Consider the following 21,616-nt stretch of genomic DNA (forward strand, 5'->3'; position numbering starts at 1 on the left):
GTTCTGATGTTATTCAGTTTGCTTACAAATTACACAGTCACTACACTTTACAGTAAACCCCATGAAGCACTTTGAGAGGTCCTCCTAATGTGAAACTTATTATACTACATTAAATGTAAGAATTATTATTGTTATCACATCAAGGACACAATAACAAGGAACATGAGTGTAGTATGAGCTACATGTTTTATACCTGAAATATTTTAGAATTGTGGAATTTTTAGAAAGTTTAGTCAAAAAAAATAGTATTAATTCAGTGCTCTTTGACTCAGAAACACTGTTTAATGTAATTTGGTTTGATGCTCTTTGACCTCTATGGAATAAACTGTTACTTGGGGTTAATTGTAGTGATCATTCTAGTAACTTATCTTTTTTGCTTATTTTACCAGAGGTGTGGTATAAACTGAATAAATGTCATTATAGATTGCATAAAAATGCTTCTACTAGCAAATGACAGCTTTCATCTTTGTCATTGGCACTGTGCCAGTGTGGTCAACTTTTATAGCCTCATAACAAAGTTGATTTTCAAATGCCTTTATGGATCAATGTTTTTTAATACATTTTCTAAAATCTTCACAATCAAATTTCCACCTCTGCAGATTTCCTTTTTGCTGTGCTGTGTAGACCACAAGCATTAATTTTACCATAATATCTGTAAGAAAAGCACTCTAAATTCCAGTAAGGAATATGCCAGAAGGGATTAAAATGTGTTTTATTTTAACCTGTGATAACATAATCAACCTTGAAACATCATGAAAATACCTCTGCTAATGCGTGCATCTTAATAAAATAAATTGTCCAAAATGTTGGGTTGTGCAGAAGTAATAACCAAGATTTTAACAGTTAGGATGGTCCTGTTTTTAATCTATGCCAGGTGAGACCGTGGAGTTAATTAAATGTGAGAACAAGGATCGTGGTGCTGTCTTCTGAGGTGATAATTGGGTCATGATGTTCTCAATGCATGTTTATTCTTATTTGCAAAATTGACTTAACACATTGAGATCACAAAAAGGAATATTTATTTCATTTAATTTTGAAATCAAATTTCAGTTCTATTCATTGAAGGTTTCATTGGGGTAAATAATTATTTTTGTAATTCTGTAAAGGTAAAAAGATGCAATTTTTGCCAAGTAACTGAATCTGTCTTGTTCAGAAATCATGGGATGAAAATTGCAACATTTCATGGCAGATTTGATGCAATAACCCAGAATCCGTTATTCTGCATTACCATGTTCTGCATTCAGCAATAACAAATAGCAGCAACATCAACAACAAATTACATTTGTATTGCGCCTTTCACGTTGGGAAGACGTCCTAAGGCGCAGGACAGTCAAGGATTTAGGCAAAAATTGGCAGTGCTGAAATCTTCAAACTGCGTTTGGACACAACCAATGTGCCAATGTAATGAGGAGGGTTTCACACCCAGTCTTTAGTAATAGAATAGAAATTGTGCACTTAACAGATTTTATGCACTAATCATATTAACGCTGTTTAGAAGCATTGAAATGTTGACCTTCATGCTTCCAGTTCCTATTAGAGCTCATTGCAACGCACAGCATTTCTCTGTTGAGAAGTTATGAATTCATTAGTGTATTCAACCTATGAAGGTGGTTGACTTTATTTTATCATTCAGCTACATACGGTACAGGAGGGAAAGGACTGCAGGAAAACTAAGCTATTTGAATGAAAACTATCAAGTTGTTAGTTGCCGCAAGAAATCTCTTCTGTTGCTATAAGGAAAGATTTAGCAGATTTGTTTTCAAACTTACAGTAATACTTTTATCTACCATTTCCATTTATAAATATTGTGACTTCTTTTGTAACTACAGAGATTTTGTTATAATCCTGTTAATCCTTAGATTTGATGTAATGTCTTGCATGGTGGGGAAGACATCTCAAAACACTTCATGGGATATACTGTAAAGTGGAATGATTGTGTATTCTGCAATCACCAGTGTTTGCAACTGATAGGAGACTACTATAATGAAATGGGACGTATTGCATACTGTAGGATATTGTAAACTCTGTAACGTTGATAATGAATAATATATAGTTATACTGTGATATGTGATGTGTAGCGTATAATATGCTGTAAGCAATGTGCAATATATTGTGCTTAAAGTGTAACATATTATCTTAAGTGTATTGAATAGATTCTGTGAGGTGGGAAAAAGTTGTTTTTGAACAATTAGCCATTGAATGAGATATACTCTATACTCATATATCACTATCCACTTTTGTTATTCTTTCCAATGCTCAATGTAGCATAATGATTAACAAAGATACAGACTGCATTATTAACACAAACTAATATATTGCTGCAATGAATTTAAGGCCGTAAATCAACCACCGTGTAACATTTGTGTTCATAAATTATATATCAGAACGACTAAATATTAGTGTCATAAAACTCACTGTGAGATATTCATTATCTTCTGTGTCTATGAACTGTTTTTACTCTGGCAACTCCCCATAGTCTTTTTGGTTGATCCCTTTTCCTAGCGGTATTACTTTCTTTTCTTGAGCAAATCCATTTATGCTCCACTCAATGGTTTCTTATCTTTGGTGCTAAGGAGACTCCATTCTGCCTCAATCTTTATCAATCGGCACTGATGAGTAAAAGTGTCCCAGTGATGGTTTCTCTTCTGTCCGAGGCAATTCTACACATTTCTCATTTTTTTTTCATTTGCATTGGGTTGCCGGTGTATGTGCAAGATTAACAGGAAGTTGTAAGAAAGATTTGATTCAGTTTGAGTTTGAGAAAGGTCTCTGATTCCTTAGACCCTTTTCACAAAGCTTTTCAGGTCTAACCAGTTACAGATTTCTTTTATTCTCAAGCTGAAGGAAATAATCGTCCTCTCCTAATATTACTGCTTTATGGAGTCACAATTATAATAACCTTGCATTTGATAAAGCTCTGTTCATGTTGCAAGGTCTCAAAGTGCTGCACAGTATTTGCTGTAAAGTTTTTTTGACTGTATTTTGTGAGTGAAACACAGTAGCCAGTTGTGCCAGCAACGTACCACAAACAATGTTACAAAACTGTAAAACCAATTTGATTCTCTTTAATCCCACTGGAAAATAGCAATGTTGAATTAAAAAGATGCATCTTTGTCTCCCAATAGTGGCAGCACATGATTTTCATATTCCTGTCGAGGAGGTGAGGCTGGGAAAATTCCCTCAAAACTCTACAGCAACCAGAACAACCCTTTATTCAGTGGGCACACTGAAAGCACCGATAATGTACTGTGGTTTTGGTATATTGTAGGCTATGTATTGTTATTACTCTTTACAACAACAACAACTTGTATTTATAGAGCACCCTTCACTCTGTACATAAATTCAAGTTGTTGTTGTGAATACTGTTTAGTCTTGTTCGGTTAATTGAAGCATTTTGTGTTGCACAAATCACAGTTTCAGTAAATCCTGTGAAGTGCTTTGGGATGTCCTTCTGACGTGAAAGGCAATATACCAAATGTAAGAATTTTTACTATCAGACACTACTGTTCTGTAACATGTGCAATAACACTTTCAAACATCAAACTTTAAAGATTGACCTTTTTGCTGCCTTCTTCCTGCCTTTAATTATCCTGCAAGTCAGGGTGGTCCAAACTGGCAGCCATTTCTGGTCCGTGGGTGATTTCACCTGGCCGCCACTCCCTCAATCTCCAGCGAACCGTCCCCTCTTGGCAGTGCAGGATCAAGCAGTTGGGAGGACGGGTTTGCTGAGGAGACCTGCTCGCCTTCCCCTTAGCTCAGGAGGGGTTTCTTGACAGACCAGCAGCATTATTTCCCCTCCCTCCAGCTCAATACTCTTGAGCCTCCTTACCAACTACCAGTACCAAATAGTGAGCCCGGCACCTGACTGACTGAGAGAGAGGGATTGAGGGAGAGAGAGGAGGAGAGAGATAGAGTGTGAATGAAAGAGAGAGAGGATGTGTGAGAGAGAGAGTAATTACGAGAGAAAGTGTGTGTGAGAGAGGAGTGAGAGTGATTGAAAGAGAGAGTGTGAGAGAAAGAGGCATGAGGGAGAGGTATAGAGAGAGAAACAGAAAGAAGGAGTCCGAGATAGAGAGACAAAAATAAGTATTGAGGACAGCGTTTTGTGGTTCACTGTCAGGACAGATGTTAGAAGCCACCCTTGGTAGCCACAGGGGGACTGAGCACAAACACCAAGTGATGTGCTGTGCAGTTTTCTCACAGAAATCTCCCTCTTTTCCTAGTGAGAAACACTATTACGGCCTTCATGCCCCTTCCCCACCACACTTCTGCGACTACCGAGCTCCATTCCCGCAGTCCGTCTGACTCGCTCCCTCCCCCACTCTTTCAACGCAGATCAAGACCTAACTCTTTGATCACGCTTTCCGTCATCTTTTCCCCTCCCCATCCCACCTTCCTCAGCTCCCGCCCCTAGCGCAGGTGTCCAGCTGACTGTTTTCGAGCGCTTTGAAACATCCTTCTGACGTGAAAAAGGAAGTGTGTAAATGTTATGCTTCTGGAAGAGAAACACAAAAATATGCTTCTGCGGCCTGTGGACATTTCTCAAATAGGGCATCCGGCCATCAGCAGCCAAACATTGGACCACCCTGCTGTAAGCCATGCACCATGCCCCCAGTCAGAGGATGGGCAGACGGTCAACTTCTTGGTCTGTTAAGTTTCCCCAAAAGGTGCATGAGGCTGACCCTTCCTCATCTAATTTTTCACTGTATTCCTAGGGGGAGAGAAATCTGTCATCCCCGACATTGACCTTGCCGATTTGGTTTTCAAAAATAACACAGGTCTGACAGTCACCTATACTATAATTTACAGGAAATTATATGCGGTAGTTATTATGAGCCAATATGGATTATTTATGAAGGATCTAAGGATAGCACGCTGTGTTCTTATGTTTAACATGATATTGGACACTCATTGAATGCCGATTCGCATGGAGTATGTGAACATGGTGGGTGTCATCCTAAATGAATCATTGATAAATGCTCAAACTTAACAATAAGCAGAATATTTGTGTGACAATTCAGTTGCAGTGAGAGCACATTGATTTATTTTCTTTTAAAGACCTTGATTCTGCTTTCATAAGTAGGTTATGGCTAGGATGACCACATGTCCTGATTTCTGGGGATGGTCCCTGGATGAGGTATTGTACCCCTAGCCAAATTTGCCCTGTCTTGAGTTCAGCAACAACCTGAGCAAGAGCAATAAAATTCTAAACCGATACACTCATCCGAAAAATACAGCGAATATTCCATCAAGTTTCTCCAGTACTGCCAGCATCAGGAATTGTGAATTCAATTTTTTTAATACTTATCTCCAGATTTGGTTTACAAAATGAGGTCCCACAAAGATGTCTCTTTAATATGTAGGTGGTTGCAGCCTCTAAGCTTTTAACAAATTCTTTAAATCATCTTTTCAAATCTAAGCCACATTTTTAGGATTTGTAATACAAGACGACAAGAAAGATTAAATGTGTGCAAACCAACGTATCTCAACTGTGGAACATACAAGTTTATAATTAGAAAGAACAACATTAGTTAATAACAGCAGCCTCTAAAATTGAGGATTCAGTGAGGCCTGTGCGACTTTATTGCTGTGTGTATCTGCAATTACAATACTGTAATAATGAATGTTAGGAGGACAGAGCTTCTCTGTAGGAGAATACATTATATTTTGTTAAAACTAAGGAGGCAGCTGTCCTTCACTGTTTGAAGCTATTATTTAGGTCACAACAAGAGCATAACCATATATGTACAGTGCCTGGGAAGTTGTGATGTGGGTAGCTGTACTTTTGGGGAGGGAGTTCATTGCTTCTGCGCAGGGCCTGGAATTTGAAACATCTTTGGGCCTCATAGTGCCGACATCAGTGACTCCAGCAACACAGTGCAAGGCACCACCAGTGCTGCTTACGGGGGTCTTCTTTCAAGGACAGTTAACTTTTTTTAATACAGTATAAGCTGTGAGGGGATAGAGCTAAATATTCAGTGTTTGGATTACAAAGCGCTTCAGAGCTCAGCAGAACCTAACAACACTCATGTTTGGAGTTTGAAAACTTTGCATCTGTGCCTTATATTCTGTAACGATCACAAATGCTGTGGTATGAAGAGCCTGGAGAACATTGTAAGTAGAATCCACCGTGTGAAGATTTGACCTCGCTGGAAGATGCTTCCTTTTAACTCGGATTCGCTGTGCTTGCACATTATTGAAATAGCAGCATTTTAATGAGGAATTATTTGGCTGTAAATTAGAGTTGTACTTTGCTACTCTATTGAGCATTACGTTACCTTGGGTCTTGTTAAAAATCCTAGGCTATCAAACATTTATGCATTTCTGGAACTTGTAGTGGTTATGTAATCTAGATGCAGTTAGTGCTAATTGTTTAGGTAATGATCTTGACAAGGTTATTGATGTCTGTGTCTTTAGTTAAATAACATAACTGACATTGTTTAAAAATTGCAGGAGTACTTGTATGATCCAAAGAAAAATTGCTAAGTGTTGGTAACTCTGCTTCCTGAACTCCACTGAAGGGATATGATTTAGGTTGTATCCAAGACTAATGCATGCACAGTTAGAGGAGCTGCGTACCAGTCTGAGCTCCCACCTGTCAATGTTGTCTCAATGTCTGTTTGTGAGGAGAACATCGCAAATAATTCTTAGCTTGTTCATGTGAAGAAGGTCCAATTCTGTGCAATTTACAGAAGCAGGTTACTGTGGTCCTGTGAGACACGTGACCGTGTTTGTATGGAGTGTGATGTCAAGTGATGCTTCAGTTTATTGCTGTTACTGATTCCAATTATAGCTTGAATTAAACTGAAAAGTCGTCTCTTGGTTTCCAGAGGTTTTTGCTGCAGCAGATGTGGTGTCTGTCACAGTGCGTAGTCTGTCCTGTGCCTCATAATGCTGATAATCCAACTAATTATTAAACTACATGTTTCTGGCTGATCCAGGATTTAACTCCAGCACAGCGATTCCAAGTCTCAAAATGGATCGAGGGAAATTTATGTTTGAGTCAGCCATTGTGGTCATGAAGAAAGACCATAATGGCTGACAAGACATAAATTTCCCTCAGACCTAATGTTCTACCCAGTCTCCGCATGTAAAAACAATTTTTCTTAAAAGTTAATATTCTACAAAAATGTGTTAAATTCTTACATTCAATTTCAAATTGCGAGTTAGTTTTCCAAGGTTCTTAAAATAAATACTGTGTTTCAAATCAATATCTTTCATACACTATCTAGGTACATATAACAGGAAAGTCCTATCGCTCAGTGGTTAGAGCACTCGCTTTGCAAGCGAGAGACCTGAGTTCAATTCCAGACAGGGCGAAACCTTGGGCAAGTTTCCTTACTCCACACGCCTAATAATAATCCCTCCAAAACCCAAAACAATAATAAATTGGTCATTTTCAATCTAGGACTGTTTGTGGGACATTGCTGTGCGCAATTGGCTGCCGCGTTCACCCACAAATATACAGTCAATTCACTTTGCAGTGTGTTCTGTGAAGCGCTTTGGGATGTCCTCCCGACGTGAAAAGCGCTATATCAAATGCAAGGATTATTATTTTATTATTAAGTCGTTAATGCATGCATATTCTATGATGTTACATACTTGTGTGGATGGTGGAGATTAGCTGTTCATATTATATAGCTGAACCAGTAATACTAATAATCATCCTAATCATTGATTGCGTTTGATATAGCAAGTAATGACATCATCGAAATGTCTCCAAGCACTTCACCCAATTTTACTGTTACGTCCAAAGACTGTGTATTTGTACTAGCCAATTTGCACCTTGCAATGTTTTTACTAATAACCATGAACCACGAAAATGATCCATTTTATCTGTGATTATTGGCCAGGGACATCAATAGTGCCATGGAATCTTCCGGGTCTACCTGAACAAGTAGAAGGGGCCTCCATTTATTGTCTCATATGAAGGACCACAATCCCAACAGAGTAGCATTCCCCCAGCATTGCATTGCCAGCCTCGACTATGTAGATATCTATATGGGTACATACTCAGCTATTACTCCTCACTTTCCAATTTCTTTAACAGAGCAAGGCCCATCTGGAGACAGACTTGTAACACATGTGCAACATAAACTAGCACCACATGTTAAAGTACAGCTCAGAGCTCCTCCCACTTCTTCCACCCCTTTCCTGGCCCTCACTCGCCACATTTGTCAAGATGTGAAAATATCCTAGGAACATTTCTATTCATTTCACAATCGTGGAGCTTTCGTTATCAACCACAGAATCATAGAATGTTAAAGCACAGAAACATGATTCGGCCCATCAAGTTTGCACTGATATTTTTCTCCTAGTCGATCCCACACGCCTGCTCGCTCCCAGTACCTTTTAATATTTCTCTTCAAGCGTAACAAGCAGAGTAACTAATTTTAATTATCCTCAGGCAGAGGGCATGCGGTGCCAGGTGAGAGGGGTCATTTTGGTGGATAATTAAGGTACCACAGATTGAATTTAACTGAAAGCTATTCTGATTCTTAATAACTCACTGACTGCTCAGTTATGCCTGAGTATTTAGTGACTGGTACAATATTATGTCACATAAAAGGATGCATTTGTTTTTCTTTTAATTGAATGATGATGAAAAGCTATATCAATATATCACATGGGGATGGGTCTATGTTTTGTGTTGATCATTAATAATAGTAATCTTTTTGCTTTGTCTGTAGAATAAAATTTGCCATTCTAAAAATGTATCAATAAGACAGTTTTGTGATCAGTGTAAGACAATATTCCTGGGTTGGTTTTAGGCCATTTGGACCTGTTATTTGCTTACATATGCTAATACAGTGCTATGGATGTGCTACATTGTTGGAGGTGCCGCTTTCTGATGAGACATTAAACTGAGATGTGATACTTTTAAAAGTAATTGGCACTGTTTGAAAAGAGAAGGGATTTTATTCCAGTTTTCTGGCCAATAATTCCTCATATGAGATTAGGCATTCACTTCATGGCTGTTTGTGGGACATTGGCGACCACATTTGTTTATACAGTCATTATACTTCACAGTATATCCTGTGAAGTGCTTTGAGACATTCTCCTTACATGCAAGGTGCTATATCTCATAAATGAGTACTACTGTTCATTTATTAAATCTGCTACATAAATTGATGGCAGCTACGGTAGGAATAAAGGTGTTGCAATTGAGTTCAGTGTCCTAAGGCTCAGGAGGAGGAAACAATCAAGAGTTCAGCTATTATCCAGTGACCTTTCTATACAGTATTGAAAAGAGTGCATTGGATGAAGTAGAATTGGCTTGATTATGATGGCCCAATACTTGAATTACATTGTCTGGCTAGTTGCGACAAGTAACAAAGGTTTGCTGGCAATGAGGAAAGCAAACTGTGTCTTGGGAGCTTGTTGTGCAGGTGATTAATAGTTTTTATATGAAGGAATGAAAGCTAGAAATCCACTTGTTCACTTTTAAAAGATAAAAATGTTTGTAAAACATCGGGGTAATGACAATGTACCATCTCCTAATTAATATCATGCTTACAGTGTAGGTTAGAATTTTTTTTCAGAGTTGACACCTTGAATTTATGTCAAAACAAGGAAAGAATAACAGTGGCACGCACTACTTTGTTTCTAATCCTGCTCTGTACTTTATTTAGTTTCTGGGCATTGCCCTGGACATCTTCCACATAAGGAAACACAATCTTCCTTTTGTCCTGTTATCCTGTTTCTTGTTGGGGAGCATTCATAAAGAAGGTGAGCTGTTATGGTCTGAAGTTGTGGTAACAGAAAGAGGGTCACCTTCCCCCCTCCGCCTCTTTCTGTTACCAGAAGACTTATCTTCTGTGGAGTCCTGTAGCTCAGTGGTTAGAGCACTCGCTTTGCAAGCGAGAGACCTGAGTTCAATTCCAGGCAGGGCGAAACCTTGGGCAAGTTTCCTTACTCCACACGCCTAATAATAATCCCTCCAAAAACCAAAAACAATAATAAAATTGGTCATTTTTAATCTACGACTGTTTGTGGGACATTGCTGTGCGCAATTGGCTGCCGCGTTCGCCCACAAATATACAGTCAGTTCACTTTACAGTGTGTTCTGTGAAGTGCTTTGGGACGTCCTCCCGACGTGAAAAGCGCTATATCAAATGCAAGGATTATTATTATTATTATTATTATCATTACAATCGTCACCACAGACACTCTTTGGCTCTCTCTGGTGTGTTGCCTGTTCTGCACTATTAACACCTATTCTCCTCAGTTTTGTTCCAACCCCCCACCCTTTGTTGTACAACCCCCCTTTTGTTTTACGCCACTATCACCTCTTTAACCCATCAACTAACACATTCTCTAAATTCTCTCCTTTGTCTTCTTTGTCGTCGTTGTCCTGCCTCTTCCTCTCAACTTGTCCTTAAAAACCTCACCCTCCCAACATGCCCCAGTTCTGACAAAGGGTCATGGACCCGAAACGTTGACTCACTTTCCTTTCTCCATAGATGCTGCCTGACCTGCTGAGACCAGCTCTCTATGTTTTTGTTTCACAATCTTTCCATTCTGCTCCCAGCCAAGGAGCAACTTTCCTAAGAACAGATGTGATAGGATTTATTAGTCTGCATATTGTAGACTTCAGATCGCACACATCAGCAAGTTATCCTTTCTGCTTTATTTTTAACCGCATCTTGTTAGTTGGATTTCATTAACTCAACACAACAAAGTTAATAAATCTTGTTTGTCATGTGAAGGTTCTCTTACACTTTGCTAAAATGCTATGACTTTTTCGTTCAAATGTGAGTGCTTGGAATTATGAATAGTGTTTCCAAGATTCCCTTCACCTTCTTTCTCAGCATATAATCTGACCATTGTTACTCTCTTGGGGTGCAGCCAACCAAATTTAGCAGTACCAGTGTAAATAAATTGGGAATTCATTGGCAAATTGTTCTTATTAATCATTCTTCACACTTACACCTTACTTGCCTTGCATCTTCCTCTATTCCTTCAGAATCTTCTTTTACTGTAAAAGTATCTCTTTTACTGTATCTTTGTCAGCAACATTGAGTTCTCCTTCCTTTGCTTCCTGGTTGGTGTTTCCTCGTCTTTGTAAGCCCTTACAACACATTTATCCCATGTGTTACACACTTTCTCTCAGTGCAAGGTGTTGTTAAAAAAATTGGAGAAAAAAAAGATTTTTAAACATCTGCTTGCAGAATGACACGCCTTTGTAAATTGGATCTGTGTATTTTGGGAACCAGCACTGTAGCGAAATGAGTTTCAGGATGTGTGCACATTGCCAGAACTGGATTACCTGCATATACATCACACAATCACAGACCCTAAAAAACAATCAACAAATTTGGATTTAAAAAATTAAATTCGGGTGAAAATTGTTTTTTTTTTAGTGATTCACCAAAAAAGGGATACTTATTGATAAAAATCAGTTTAAAAAAACACAAACACTTTAAAGGTCTTTATGTACAGGAAAGGGCAGTTTCCTCAGTCGAGTACACTTCAGGGCATCTCTATTCTCCAATCAAGCTTTTTGATTGAATTCTCAGTGCATAGCATTGCTTCTTTTGGGTATGCTATTTCAAGATCGCTTTGTTTAATTATTCTATCTGTAAATAAACTTATTTTGGTTTAACTGTCAATGTTAGATTATAATAGCTAGAAACTGTGCAATATATTAATTACTTTGCTGTTCTTGTAAAGGCACACTACATGGAATTACCGAAAAGACCTAGCTCTAATTTCTTGGAAAAGCAGCCTGCTTATGGGAATTGCATGCATGACCTGAGCGAAAACCTTTCAGTTGTAATAGTTGTAATAGAGGAGGATGTGGTATTACGACTGGGAATGCAATTATTCCATCACGTTGCCAATCTTTATTTTTATCTTGACATTAATGGATGTGCTCTGGTGACCATCGTAATACTGTTCTAGGGAGTTTCCTGCAACCATACAACTTTTGGGTCTACTGTGTGTGTTTTTGTGTGTGTGTGGGAGTGGGGAGGGGGTGAAGTGGGGGTCGAGGACTCTTTCAGCAGTGTCCCAGAGCCCCTTCACTGCAGAATGCAGCCTGCAGCATCATTTTGAAAGTATTGGTTCTCTGTTTGTTTGTGGTTTGTAAGAACTGTGGAAAATCTGAGATTAGTAACCAATTTATTTGAAATTGAGGGCAAATTTAGATGAGAAGAGGAACATAAGATGAGATAACTTGGAGAAATCTGTACGTTTCTTTAAAATGACAATGAGTCAGAGAGCAGTCCCTTTATGTCTGTCTAAATTGCAAAGCAGACGGGACCCAGGTTACCAAAATAAAAAAAATCAGTAATGTACCAGGTTTTCATTGAAACATTCACTCACGATTAAGTATCTTTACTTAAGTCTCAGATGAAAAAAAATGAACTTTCCTTCGATTTGGGATAGCCTCTTTCATGTTTAGATCATATCTCATAGGCTCCACAGAATTAACTGTAAAGTAAAGTGTAGTAATGGTATATTTTGTAGGTGAATGAGTCAGAATCTATTTGCAGCAATATGGGACATGTCATGCTCTAGTTTTTCCTAGTACTTGTCAAACTTTTTCCACCTGGTGCCTTACTATCAGACTGTTCAAGATGAGTGTGTAGTTGACATGCCATACTCGGAACTGCAGATTTCCACACCAAAAGCCAGCAATACTGCTACTCTTCAGAGAGCTGTAAATCTACTATGAATTCCCAGCAATTGCAGACAGCTAAAGAGATAAGTGAATAGCTTTGTGTAGCTGTAGAGACACCATTGCAGTGCAGACTCTATGACTCACATGCAATCTGAGATTTCATTATAGTTAAACATTTAATGACTAACCTACAAGGGAATGTGGTGGTTCTTGAATAGCATGATAAACTGCATATGCCCTCATCACTTTAATTCCATCATTGCCTCAAATAAATGCTCTTGGTTGTTAAATTTGAGCTAACGTCAGAAAGATAAAGGGCTTGCTTAAAATTTGCAGTTACTATAATGTACATAAATCTCTGGGATTTACTGTCAGTTAGATGAATATTTATACTCCCAGAATTCATACAAGAACAAAGGGTGGATTTTTTTCCCTGATGACTATGAATGGGATGGGGAGAAAATTCCTATGCACATTTTGTGCAGTTAATGACAATATACTGGGGGAAATATATTATAGTTTTCTTGCTGTGACATGTTAGTGTATTTCAGTGTGTGCTTTTTAGTCAGTATTTCTCTCACCAGCATATTAGCGTTACGATGATAGAACTGTATACAAAGAGAAGCAAATTGGTTAGAGCAAGTCAAATGGCAACAATTGATCAGCTTTCTTCCTGTCATGCATGATAAGTGTGTTCCTACTCACCGAAATGATAGTGGTGAAGTCTGAAATGTTTACAGCACTATATTCATATTGTGCATTCAGTTAAGAAAATCAACTGGCAAATGAGTAGAATGTAAGTCTTTGATCAAGCAATTAAAAGTCTGCATGTTTTCTGCAATAGTTTCCAATTGTCTTGCCTCCTCATTTCATGAAGGTACTGAGTCTTGTTACATATAGTTCTATAGGGGCAGGCAACAGGACTTGTGAAGCTTGTGTCAGATTGGTTCAGGGTAGCATTCTTGCTCTGAGTCAGGAGGTTGTGGGTTCAAATCCAACGTCGGGACTTGAACTCACATGGTCTAAGCTGGCACTAAGTGGCAGTGCTGGGGCTGTGCTGCATTGTCAGTAGTGCCATCCTTCGGATGAGATATTATACTCAGTGGTAGCACTTTTGTCTCTGAGTCAGAAGGCTGTGCGTTCAATCCCCACGTAGGGACTTGGCATCACATCATCTAAACTGACACTACAATGCAGTACTCGAGGTGTGTTGCATTGTCGGAGGTGCCATCCTTGCCATGAGACATTAAACCAAGGTCCTGTCTGTCTGTTCAGGTGAATGTAAAAGATCTCATGGCACTATTTGAAAAGAGAAGGGAGTCTCTCCCGGTTTCCTGGCCAACAATGCTCCAAATAAAATTGGTCATTCATTTCATGGCTGTTTGGGGAAATTGCTGTGCGCAATTGTGCTGCTGTGATTGGCTACAAATGCAGTCAGTCCATTTCACAGTAAATCCTGTGAAGTGCTTTGAGATGTCCTTCTGACTTGATAAGGTGCAATACTAAATGCAAATGCAAGGATTAGCAAACCCCACATTGGAACTTCACCTTATTCTATGATATTGAGGCCTGAAACTTCAATGCAGTATTGGTAACTTCAGGGCAATGCTGCTTTTTTGGAGGTGCTGTCTTTCAAATGTTTGCTTTTTCGAGTGGACATTAAAGAACTTATGAGACTGTTTGAAAATGGTAAGGGGTTTCTTCTAGTGCCCTGGGCAACAATCCTCCAGATTAATTGTTCACAATAATCATTTCTGCTTATTATTGCTAAAGTAGACAAAGAATTAGAGAGGGAGTCTCCTAATGTGACCCTATCATTAATAGAGAACAAAACTCTCTCAACTTCTTTTGGTGTGAAATTATTCTATAGGTTTAATAATAATAATAATTGATACAGTGCCTTATCACGTCTTTGAGACATCTCAAAGCACGTCACAGAATAAACTTTGTATATTCAGAACTTTATATTATGTGGGTGAAACACGGCAGCCAATTGCACACAGCAATGTCCCACACACAGTTGTGGATTGGGTGACCAAATTATTGTTATTTCTTTTATGGAAGGGATTATTACCCATGGAAAAGCAATCTGCCAATCAACTAACAACCGGGTCCCTACTTACTGCTAGATGAACAGGGGCTACTGTAGTACTGTGCTAATAAGATGAATTTCATATAATTTATCAATAAGAATTAATATGAATACCATTGTATTATAATAATAATCATAATAATAAAATGAAATAATTCAGAAAATTCAAACTTACGGACGAGGCACTTATTAACTTGAAGATGTATTAATGCGTAGTACAGCTGAAGAGGAATGCCAGTCCTTCTATAACACAGACTTTAGAGTTTATTATTACAGGAATTTGTAGGAAAGAATCCCAGTGGTCAATCTATTGCATCCATAAAATAAAATTGGTCATTCACTTCATGGCTGTTTGCGGGACATTACCGTATGCAAATTAGTTGCTGTGTTAACCTACAAATATAGTCCCTTCACTTAACATAGGATCCTGTGATGTACTTGAGGCATCTTCTCATGTGAAAGGCTCTATACTAAATGTAAGGATTATATTATTATTATAGTTGTGTGTAGATATACAGTTTGCTTTCAATCTTCTGGCTGCGGTCAACTTGACTTCATAGTAACTGTTCAAATTCACAACACATTCAGATCCAGAGCCTGAGGGAAGTCATTAACTTATTTTGGGATGTGTGAAATGCCTACTTTCTTTCCTACACGACTATCACACGTATACTATTGGTTGTTACTGTTTCTGCTTTATTGAGTACTTTAGTAAGTAAAATCCTCTGCGATCTTCCAATATTTCAGTAAGGATTGTTACAGTTATAAATTGAATTTCTCTTTTTTTGCAGCTGAATTGAGACTTCTATTTTTTTGTTTCCCCAAAGTAAATCAAACATAAGCTCAATCATGGCTGAGGCCATTGATCTGGGCAGAATGGAAAAGGGGCAGAAACTTTAATGTAATGCTGTGAAAATTCTTTCTTGTGAAATTCAAACTCCCAGGGGATGTGTTTGAACTGCAGCAGTGCTGGCAGGAATGGAATGTTTTCCATTCGCAATCTGTTCTAAAATGGCGTAAGTACATAAAGTTAAAGCTAATCGTAATCTAGTCGATGAGAACATGCATCATAAATCTGTCCTCAAAACAGTTTACACTCCAGAGGCTTGAGCAACATTGGGCCCATTTAGTGGCTAGACTTAATATTGATCACACTGAATGTGCCAAGGGACACAGCATTAAATTGGAGTGTCAGGCCCGACTATCTGCTTGATGTCCCGACATGGAGCTTGAGGAACAGAATATGTTTAGGAATATCGCAATTTTGACCCCATTATAAAATATAAGGATAAAATTTGTAGTTTAATAATAATAAATTATTTCATAAATTATAAATTAATACATTTTGCCCACAAATATACAGTCAATTCACTTTACAGTATATTCTGTGAAGCACTTTGAGATGTCTAGAAGACGAGAAAAGCACTATATTAAATGCAAGGATTATTATTATAGTTTCATAATGCGTACTATTTGGCAACCATGACGAAGAATATGCTATGAATTGGTGCAAATCTGTTTCTTTTGTATCACCGGCATAAATATATACCTGTCAATCACTTGTAGCTCAGCATACTGCTTCCTTTGGCTGCTACCTTAAACTTTGCCCTCCTCAGTTGTCTTTGTTCGCCATTATTGAGGCAGCTTTTCTGTTACAAAAACACTCGAGGAAACCAACTTTATTCAGTCAGGTTTCTTGATCCATGGAGTTAAAATGCCGTTTTATGTCTAAACATGAGCTTTACATAAGGGATATCCTCAGAATTGGGTGTTTTGCCATGGCCCTGTGGAGCGGACTCCCCCCAAAACTAAATCTTTGTATTGAACCCAAGGAATTTGTAATTCACCACAAACAGATTACTCACTCGCTCAATGAAATGGTTGCAATTTTATGGACGATTTGTTCTTATCTTATTGTGAAAATGTGCTGAAAATCCTTTTACAGGTCAAAGGGGTTAGTACCCACCACGTCAAGAAAGTTATTATATGTTTGCTGTAGGCCTGAGACCATTTGAGACCAGCCCTAAATGAATTGATGTGATGATAGGATTAATCTGACATGAAGCAACAGATAAGGTGACTTTGACGTGATCACAGAAATAGACTGTTTATTCTAAGCTGTGATTATGGAACTACATGCTCGCTATTGGGATATGCAGTACAGGTTTGCTGTTTCTTTATGTAGTTTAACAAATTTGCCTATGTATCTATTAGATTTTTTTGCCTTGAATAGCTTCAATGTACCAGAACATATTCTTTCTTTCCACAGCCTGTAAATTACTAAATTGGATACGATGATGCTGTTTTTATATATAAAAAATCTAGTGACAGTGCAGAGCCGGGGAAGTCTGTAGTTGCATCTCTTACACAAAGGTTATGTAAAATTCAACAAACCCTTTCTAGTTCATTTCTTTAAGATATATTTCTTGATCTGTGCATTAGTTCTCAATGCACAATCAAAGAAAAGCATAAAGCATTCACTAGACTTTTACATTTCCATAAGTCAGCATGTTGAATATTAGTTACCTCTCAGATGCTGTGCCTCGTAAAAAAAAATCAGATTTGACATAATAAATTGCTTCAATTTAAATTCAGTTGTAGCAAGAATGATGACATTGGCTGAGGTATAAAAATAAGTTAATACAAGTTGTACTCCTAATATTTTCTCATAAGATATTTATATAGATCTTGACAAATGGAACAGGCAAATCATTATGCAGTATGTGGAATAGATCTGGCATTAAAATCTTAATATTATAGTTAAGAATTATGTGCTATAAAAAACATCTGCGTCAGGACTAACTAAAAATGCACACACTTTGTGAATGTCTTTGCTCTCCACCTGCAAACTGAGGTAATATATACAGTGTCACAGCATGGATGCACAGGAATCATTTGAGTTGTTAGGATAGACTGAAAAAAAAGCGTTGGTTTTTGGAACAAGAAATTTTGATAGAACAGTGGAAGTTTATTTTTGCTGGTTGCTGAATCGGTAAGCTCGGGATTGTCACTGGGAAAATTAAGGGGAGGTTAAGAGAAATAATGTCACCCAGAGGTTCATTAGAATATGGAATACTTTGACACAGGTGGCTACTGAGACTGTAATAACCTTTAAAAGGGAATTGAATAAATATTTGAAGTGGATCAATGTAAACAGCAGCAGGGAATTGAGTTCAGAGTAATTAGCTTCAGTAGAGGAACTACCAGCCCATGTTTGATGGGCTGAATGGCATCTTTCTATGCTGTCTGTGAACCTATCACCCCCGGCTCCACTGGCTCCCCATTCCTCAGAGGATAGAGTTCAAAATTCTCGTCTTTGCCTTCAAAGCCTTCCACGGCATTACCTTCTTTAATGCCTTCTCAACATTCTCCACTTTGACCACACCTTCGGTCACACTCCTATCCCTCCATCCCTGCTCGGGTCCAAATTCTTGACCCTACAGCGCCTTGGGATGTCCTCCAGACCTGAAAGGCGCCATACAAATGTCATTTGTTGTAGTTGTTATTGTTGTCATGTCTATGAATCTGAAGGGTGCAAAATGGAGTAAAGATTTTTCTCACCACATGAGAAAATGCAAACTTTGCTCTTTATCTTTATCAACCTATCAACCAATCCACCAGCTTCAGTTGTGGGGAACGGTGAAGGAACAAGCAGAAATATGACAAGAACATATAATAATAATAATCGTTGCACTTTATATATAGCGCCTTATCATGTCATTGAGACTTCTCAAAGTGCTTCACAAGATATACTATAAAGTGTAGTGACTGTGTATTTTGTGGGCGCAAAATATAAGAGGGAGCATATTCTCACAGTAACGTTTGAAACATTTCTTATGATGTTTATTTAATTTTGTTATAATAGCTCTGTAAAAGCATTGTGGGATCCATATTCATCATAGAAGAGGACAGTAAACATTTGGGTATTTTTCATGCCTCCTCATAAAATACCAGAAGTTTGCATCCCTTAAAACTTATCAAGATTCAGCTCCAATTACACAACTACAGCTGGCAAGAGACAAAGTTTGTTCTGTTTCTTCCAGATCCAGGGACAATACAGTTGTACAACTCACCTCCAGTGTGGAGAATTCTGTGCTCAAATGTCAGTTTACTTTGGATGAAATGTACTGTGTAAAATCAATTGCCCTGTAAAATGGAATTCTAGCTTTTATATATCATGCTTTGAATGTAGAGCAAATAGGTAATGCAAAATGTGTGCAGGATATTGGTTTGGCTGAATTTGGAGTATTGCGTCCAGTTTTGAGCACCTCATTATGGAACAGATGCCACAGCCATGGAGAACAGACAGCTACTTGATCTTGATTCCATTGTAGGGATAAATATGCTCAAGGTTCCGTTGTGGGGATAAATATTTGAGGGAAAATAATCCTATAGGGGCTGACAGCGGCACAGCCATAATAGCCTTCTTCCGCACTTTAAATATTCTGTAATTCTAAGAAATATATGCTGGGTGAAAGGGACTTTATTGATGCAGCGAACATTACATACAAAAGATCAAGTCCTTGCTTTGTTCCTGCCCTGTGTGGATATTTTTTTGAAATGCTACCTTGAAATACATCCTGTTTGTTTTACTACATTGGCTTCTCTCTATCTGATGCTTAATCCATTTATCCTGACTTTCAATTAAACCAGATTTAACGTACAGCAAGACTGTGTGTAAGCAATAATTAGACAAATGAGGGCTCTTCACTTTTGAGAGAAGGCGACTCAGAGGGGACTTGATAGAGGTGTGTAACATTTTAAATGGGATTAAAAAAGTAAACCCTGATCAATACTTTGGAATACACTAAAAAGGTAGAACAAGAAGACATAGGTTTAAAATTGTGAAGGGTAATTTCTGGACAGACACCAAGAAGTTTTTCTTTACTCACAGGGTAATTAATGACTGGAACAGGTTGCCAGAAAGAATGGTTGAGGCCAAGACACTGGACTCATTTCAAAAGCAGATTGATGCTGTGATGAGAGGATAGTAGTCTGGGTATTCTGGAGGGATAAGATTGGGTGAGCCCAAGGTTCTTCTACATCCAAACTAATCTTGTGATCTTGTATGAAAGTCAATGATGAAGCAATAGTGCAACGAAAATCCAGCAAGGATGACTTGACCTAATGAGCTAAAACTATTCACATCATTCTAAAGACAGCAATAATTTAAATATTCTACATATTCTAATAATGGCAATTCCAGGAAAAACTAGACTAAATGTTTATCAATCACTCACATGTCTACTGGGTTTTAAATATTTGAAGATGGATGAACATACATCAGTTAAGGGAGCTAAACTATTTCAACTAATATGGCAAAGATAGATTCTGTTTGTACTTGTTGGCATAAACCAATGAAAGGGATTATTGTACTTTTTAGAGTAATATTATGAGAGGGAGTACAGTGGTGCCTTCAGCACAAGATACAATTTTTGCTTATTTCATACCAGTACTGCCAATCCCCAATACATTTCCGGAACAAATGAATCATTGGGTAATTGAGGCCCTGTGAATACTTTGTGATCAGTCATTGCGTAGTGTTCAGAAATGGCAAGATTTTTCACACATTGATTTTACTCATTTGCAATGGTTAAGCGCCACTCCTTGCTGCCTTTTGTGATTGAAACTGCTGTGCGCAATTGGCTGCCGTGTTTCGCCCACAAACATTCACTTTACTGTATATTCTGTGAAGCGCTTTGAGACGTCTGGAACATGTGAAAAACTCTATATCAAATGCAAGGATTATTGTCCAGGTGAGATCAGGAACTCCAAATGAGTTCGAGCATGGGTCTAAATCAAGACCTAATTTATGCCAATTTGTGGTGCTCTGTTAAGTTTCTGCTACATTTACTTCTTTCCTGAGAACTATTATATCTTTCAAAAGAATCTCTTCAATATTTCAAATCATGTCAGCACGATTATTATTCATTCTGCTTCCATTCCACGTGATTCAGATAGTTCTTGAAATTTTTGTAAGCCTGTTGTGTTGCAAGAGAACTTGTGTGGTTTTGGTTGGTCATTGATGAGCACCATTGTCTTCGAATGAAAGTAACATGCAATTCAATTATAAAATTGAAATATTAATATAATAATCCTTGCATTTGATATGATTTGGACCCTAAATGTTGAAACATCTGAAAATACTTCACATGTAATTGCTGTCAAGTGTGTACATTGTAGGTAAACATGGCAGCCCATTTGCACACAGCAGATCCTATAAACAACCATGGAGTGAATGAACAATCTGCTGCATGATTTGGGGCTGTAAGGTGTGGGGAGTGTCTTGTCTCATACTGACATGGATCTTTAATGCCTCATCGGAAGGATGGAACCTCTAACAATGAGTTGCTGCTTAGTAGCTGTGTTAATGGAAGATGTTGCATTTTTCAGGATGTTAAAACCCTAAATGTTGTGTCATTAAAATGAGTTACACATTGTGAAGCAGAGATATTTGGACTTTGCAACATTAGCACAGATTTAATGGGCAGAATGGCTGTCGTGTCCTAAATCATCTGTAACTGTAGCAATGGGAATATTTATAAAAGTCATTTGAGGAAAATGTTGGGTCAGATTTGTAGTGCATCAAATATTTATTGCATCCAATACCAGAGACAGGCCCTTTAACCCCATTCTTATTGGTGAATAATAATAATAATAATAATCCTTGCAGTTGATATAGCGCTTTTCACGTCGGGAGGACGTCCCAAAGCGCTTCACAGAACACACTGTAAAGTGAATTGACTGTATATTTGTGGGCGAACGTGGCAGCCAATTGCGCACAGCAATGTCCCACAAACAGTCGTAGATTGAAAATGACCAATTTATTATTGTTTTGGGTTTTGGAGGGATTATTATTAGGCGTGTGGAGTAAGGAAACTTGCCCAAGGTTTCGCCCT

General features: G+C 38.1%; 1 protein-coding gene across 1 annotated transcript in view; it reads left to right on the top strand.

The window, feature by feature from the left end:
* The first annotated feature begins 5,793 nt into the window (after window positions 1-5,793).
* Window positions 5,794-21,616, top strand: part of LOC103186406 (dystrophin-like) — a 775,626-nt gene continuing 759,803 nt past the window's right edge. Inside the window, 1 exon segment of the mRNA XM_042334068.1 lies at window positions 5,794-6,114. Coding sequence (XP_042190002.1) covers window positions 6,084-6,114 — 31 coding nt within the window. The 5' untranslated portion in view covers window positions 5,794-6,083.

This window comes from Callorhinchus milii, unplaced genomic scaffold (genome assembly GCF_018977255.1).
Source record: "Callorhinchus milii isolate IMCB2004 unplaced genomic scaffold, IMCB_Cmil_1.0 Scaffold4, whole genome shotgun sequence".
NCBI classification, from domain to species: domain Eukaryota; kingdom Metazoa; phylum Chordata; class Chondrichthyes; order Chimaeriformes; family Callorhinchidae; genus Callorhinchus; species Callorhinchus milii.